The 6,289-nt window shown below is 31.6% G+C and overlaps 1 protein-coding gene across 7 annotated transcripts in view; it reads left to right on the forward strand.

Moving 5' to 3' along the window:
• The window catches only part of LOC128171198 (phosphatidylinositol 4-phosphate 5-kinase type-1 alpha-like), a 30,306-nt gene extending 28,367 nt beyond the window's left edge, over positions 1–1,939 (forward strand). For all 7 annotated transcript variants that reach the window (XR_008242037.1, XM_052836925.1, XM_052836923.1 and 4 more), the window contains one exon: positions 908–1,939. Coding sequence is in view for 3 of the 7 variants with exons in the window: in XM_052836923.1 (XP_052692883.1) it covers positions 908–919 (12 nt within the window). In the remaining 4 variants the exon portion in view is untranslated. The remainder of the gene's footprint in view (positions 1–907) is intronic.
• Positions 1,940–6,289: the final 4,350 nt, after the last annotated feature.

Consider the following 6,289-nt stretch of genomic DNA (forward strand, 5'->3'; position numbering starts at 1 on the left):
TAAAATTATATATTCACAATGATAATATATATCTCTGACAATGTCATTGCCTTTATTCTTTTATATCATATGAAGCAATAAAATTAGGAAGTTTAAAAACATTGGATTTAGACAAAAACAAACCAAAAACTATATATAATCCACCTTTAGTTAAACATTTCTTGGCGGTTTGTAATTTCATATGTACATTTATTGAGACCATAATCAAAGCAAATTTTAAAAAAAATTGAATTTTCACCTTTTTTGACTGCTACAATTTAATTTTTTTTCTATTTTTCTCTATTGAACAGCAAATAATGAAATGAACCGAATTTAACAATAAACGTCGTCACTAGTTTACAGGTTTTTATTTGTATTATATTTTTGATATTTAAAAAAAATCCTCTTCAAACATTGTTGTTTTGATGTTTTGCATGCAGACTTGGTGGTGGTGTATATAATGTTAAGATTAGATTTAAAATGTACTTAAAATTGTGCCTATCATGTGCATTTAAAGGAAAATTCAGAGGGAAACTCACGTTAGATACAGTTGGCCATGAAATACTTGTAGAGAACGTGCAATTTTCATAATAGGGTCTATATTGTCATATAATTGTAAGTTTTGAATTTACCGTGGCAGTAAATACAAAATTTACAACATATCACTAAAGGGTCTGATGCTCAAGAAAAGACTTGATTGATAATTATGCATTCCGAAGAATATTTTTAATAACTGTGGTTAAAAAAGAAAAGTTTTATTATTTTATATTTAAAACCTTTGGAGTAAAATAACATTCATATATGATTTCATTTTTTTTGTAATTTTAAAGAAATATAAAGGTTTTTGATAAAGTTAAGCAATACAATTTTTCTCTGATTCCTTGTTTCTTTTCTTTGTTATAATCTTATTTTTAATTTTTTTTTTTAGACACATTTATGAAGATAGAATCAAGAGATACCAATCCATGATTGTCAAAGCCAGAAGAGCCGGACGTGTTAGATTCTGTTAGCCTCTGTAGCCACCTGTAGACCTAAAACTGGCTAACCAGTTATTCTCTACAACTAAATTCACACAATGCTAGCTATAGGGAACACTCTAAATCATACTTTCAATGATCATTTGGTCTGCGCTGTATTTTATTTGTTATCATGTCAGACGGTCAAAAATGGGTGTGATCAATATCCATTAGTCAAAACTGAATCTCTCTGAAACACACTGTTTTCGCTCCCTTAATTAGTATCTGGCCATGTTTATTTTAAAGTGGTTTTAGTTTCAACTAAGATTTTTGTTGACATCCTCCTACAGATAATTTTCATTTCATGTTCTTCTCAAATTTCCATTTCATTTTCTTTTCTCAACAAAGGTGCATGTTCTTCTACGGTGATAATTAACTCTTAAGTACAGATCAAATATTCAGTCATCATCTATACATGCATGCATTGAGTTGAGATTAAATTACTGTATACAGGGTTATTTTCACCCTGTGTTATTTTCGCCCTTTTTAACTTGCAAACGATTTCGCCCCGTCTTGTATTCGCCCAGACAAAGTTGTCAATAACCGAAGTAAAATAGTTTGAGACATAGAAAGTTGCCCAGTCCTAAACTTGTCCACTGCCCGCGAGGGCGAAAAGGGCGAAAATTAAGCGGAGTCGAATATTTCTATGCATACAGTATTTCTAAATATAAAGCTACTTTGAAGTTGACATAATAAAACTTTTGTGGCAAATTTGTATAGGATATGTATGAGTGTGCAGTTTTATGCACATAACTATTCCCTCTTCATTTGCTGTAGAAATGTTTAAATATATATATTGACATTTGTTCAGATTTTCAATGTATACTGACAAGAAAATAAAAGATTGAGACGTCATAAAAACCCCTTCAACATACCCCGAAAGCAATGTTTCATCGTCTCATGCGATGTAATGTATATAATTATGCTAGTACATGCATGTTTCCTTTTAGAAAAAAATCGTTTCTCTATGCCTCGCTCAGTTTGACTAAAGCCAGCCCCTACTAATTCCCTTCAACGAAGTGAATTAGTAGGGGCTGGCTTTAGTCAGACTGTGCCTCGCTCGCATCATTTTTTTTTTAAAGAATTACTTATGTTATTTGATTATTGCTTTGGTCTGTAATATATTTGGACTCGGTGAAAGAACTTTTTCACAATGAAATGTATTCCATGACCCGGGATGGCCTGGCTCTAGCTGTGTCCAGGGTAATTCCTTATACACGTGTCTCTCTCGATGTGATTTGAGTTTCTACATCCATTACATCATAAGCTATGAAACTGTCTGATTAAACTGTAAAGGTATTTTAATATAAACGTTCATAGTTAGTTTTCACTTCAAACACGTACCTCTTTTTATTGGAATTATCTCTTCAGTATGTATAGTAAAGCTCTGTAGGAGTGGGAGCCCCCCCCCCCCCCCCCCCCCCCCCCCCCCCCGTGAAAAAAAAAGATTCTACTCATAATGATTTTTGTTGATTTTTTTCCATGCAGAATATTAAGATTTCATTGTGTTATTTAAAAAACATGTCACTGTTTCATTTAGTCAAAAAATGTTGATTGTGTATATTCAGCCCCTCTGTCTACAACTGGTTAATTGTGATAAGGAGTTCTCCTCTTTTATCATATAACTCATTTATTTGAAATGGAAAGTGAATAAACTTCATTTAAGAATAATCATGATCACAACTAAAATATATGTATATTTGCAACTAAATCGCTCAAAGAATGAACAAATTTTGTGTATAATTTATTTATATTATTATAAATTTTATATTAAAGTCGACAACTTTCTTTTACATTGTATATATGAAGAAGCTTTCTTTGATAGTGCGTCTCTTGGCAAACTTGATTTGCTAGGCTATAGTATAACCATTATGATATATGATTCCGTATTGTATCAAAATAAACTCTTGATTTAAATATCTACGATGTCTCACTTCATTATGTATTTACTATAGTGTTTACTAGTCGTTCGAATTAGTAAAAAGCCCTGTTATGATGACCGAATCTCTGTTTAAATTTGATGGCAATTAACAGTGTTCCTATGATTCATCCTTATTATCACTACCTCATTATGTGTCAAAAACAAGTTGGAAAGTAAATATAGTATACATGTACCAGGCTGTAAAATTTTTGACCAATCATTTTCTTGACACTTTTCCTAACTCTTTGTCGGGCGACTAGTATCTACTTCCGCTACTGAGAAGTAGTGACTACTGATCTAAGCGATGACGTCATCAAACAATACCACAAACTGGGCCAGCCTCGTGAGATCATTCTAGAAAATGAGTTCTTGTTTATCGTAGTTTCAGAAATGATATTACTTTCGTTAATCCTTAAATTTGAAGAATATGATGTCTTGCATTTTTATTCGTATGACTTGCGATTGCATGGCCAGCAAATTGAAGTATGTTTAGTGTTGGTAAAATTGCAAAATGTTATGATCATTACAATAAGCTTTGCAAGATGAGAGCATTTTTGACTGTGTTATATGTTTATCGAAACTTCTGGGGATAGCCTAGGGTAGAATTAATATAATATGCATAATGAGGCCTATTTTTAATTTGTATTTATTGACTATTTTCCATTGGACTTTTCGTCAAATGCCCCCCCCCCCCCCATTTTAAAGCGTTGTGTACATAATAAATAACTTCCACTAGCGATTCAGAAAGTAATGCATCTCCCTGAAGTTGAGGGATTTGTTTCTGTGTCATATGATGTATTAAATCTTAATCATGAATTAAATTGTTGATCTCTAACTCTGCTTTGTTTGTTTTTTTTGCTTATAAATAAGATGCCTTTTATCATATGGACAATTTACAATACTAGTATATACTTTACTGGGAATTATTTTTCATGGCAGGAAGTTCGGGATCATCAAACTTTTAACAGTGTCAACTTTTCTGAAAGATGCTTGCTAGATGATATAGCTTTCAATTATTTACAGTTTTTGGTCCTTCGTTTCTTGAGAAAATTTATCATGCCAAATTGTAATTGATAATGTTAACGTTTTTAAAATGATTTTATACTTTAAAAAACATTTATAACGTTATTGAAGGTCTACAACAAATATTTACTTTTCCAAATATGGAAATCCTACTGCTAACTCGTAGCTAACGTCTCATTATTGTCCTTTGCGTAATCTACCTGCTGGAAGTTTGAAGAAAAAATGCTGTCTTGACCTCAGTTATAAAGAAAATTCATCATACTTTTGGAAAACACAAAAATCTGTCTGAAGGATTAGTAATTCTATCATTATTTCTAGACAATAATCCCTTATGAGTAAAAATTGAAATGTAACATTAATTAAGATAATATTTGTTATTTAATTTGGAATAAGCTGATATATTATTTAATGTTTTTAAAACGAATATCATCTTTTAAATTTGGAAAATACATGTAGAACAATTACTGCACAACTGTAATTAGGGGAAAAAAAAATCATTTTCATTTACTTTAAAAGACACAAAATTTTGGTTTACATTGCAATAAATAAAAAAATATATCAAATCAATGTGATCAGATGTTGAATGGTCTGAAATAAATGGTTTTACTTTAAAAATTGTTGCATTTACTTCTATGAAACAAATAGACTTCTGAACACATATATATATTCTATATTATAATGTGTTACAATAGACAACAATCTACAACTTCAACATTCAGGCATTTCAAAGTCTTTCATGACAAAGCACAGTCTGCAATTCATTGGCTGATTCGACTCATTAAGTGTTCTTTTGAACTTTTTGCAAATTTGTTAAAATGTTTCTTACTTCCAAACTTGAAACAAACAACAGATCGTAATGTAATGGTTATTGGAAAGTCTATGCTTATCTGCTGCAATGTTTGCCGCAAGATCGCAGCTAGCGACAATCATCCACAAATAATTTTGTTTCCTGCGAGTAGACTTCTTGCAAATTCAAAGCAAAATTACAGTTTGCAATTGGTAAGGGACAATATGGTTTCATATCACCTGCAGATTCCGTTTATGGCAACTTTCTGGCTTTTAGTATCATGGTATTAATTATTATTGGAGGGTTTATTTTCCAAACTTGCCTACTTACAAAAGCCGTTTTGGGTTTCCGTGCGCCAGGTTCCAAGCATTCTTGTAAATAAATGTTTACATACATGTATAATGTAATATATAAAACGATTTCTCCTTTTTTTTTTTTACAAGTGAGCATCATCATTGTACAATTATACATATGTAGTGCTTTACGTAAAAATTTCATTTTTCTGTTGGAGTAGGTCATAAGAATAGATGTCAAAAGAAAACGTGAAAAGTATATGTATATCTGTTAAACGGGTTTAGTGTTAATTTTTTTATCGACATCCCTCCTTCTATCCACCGTCCTAACATGGCTGCCTATTTTTAAAATCACGATTGCACACGTACATGGTGAACCTTCACTTTAAACCTGAACTTTATTTATTTCATATCGATTAATACATGTAAACAAACTCTACAACTTATATGAATATATCTCGTTGATCCGGATGTTAGTGCGAGGAGGTCATTGATGTGGGAGGAAGCTGGAATAACCGGAGAGAACCCAGGTGTCAAAGCGGACGACCGCCGTACCCTATCACATACAACCATTGTCGATCACCGTTCTTTTTTGTTTAAAACTATCGCGCTGTATTGCTTATTACATCTCATATATTACTTTTTCATTAATTATGAATTAAAATGTTGACATATTTAACATGGATAGTGGTTTTTTAAAACATTTTAAAAAAAAATTATTGCTAGCTCCTACTGCCTGTACTGGTTTGGAGAATGCAACTTTCAAACCTTAGATATGTTTAACGTCATAATCAGGCAAGAACACTATGAACAGGTAATAAGGTTTTCTTATAATGGACTTTTGAAATGAAACAGGGCATGGTTCTGAATTCCACCGATGCCATTACAGACATTTACATGTGTATCGATATTCTGCTTTGTGGAAAAGATGTATGAGGTAATTGTGTCATTTTCAAACTTGGAATTAAATACATCGCTACAATTCTGAAAAGTTGTGAAGCTCTTGTATCATAACAATACATGAATTGTATTATAAATATATAAGGAATAAGGAATCATTCTTTGAGTATTATGAGGTGATAATTTCGGTCGGGCGTTATCAAATCCAATAAAACCCGAAGGGCTTTATAATAGATTTGATCACGTCCCGACCAAAATTATCACCTCACAATATTCAAAGAATGATTCCTTATTACTTATATTTATGTAATTTTAAGCCATCGTACGATTAAATATTTAAATATAAATAAGCAAACCCCGCTGGCGCATC

The sequence above is a fragment of the Crassostrea angulata genome, chromosome 2, assembly GCF_025612915.1.
Source record: "Crassostrea angulata isolate pt1a10 chromosome 2, ASM2561291v2, whole genome shotgun sequence".
NCBI classification, from domain to species: Eukaryota; Metazoa; Mollusca; class Bivalvia; order Ostreida; family Ostreidae; genus Magallana; species Magallana angulata.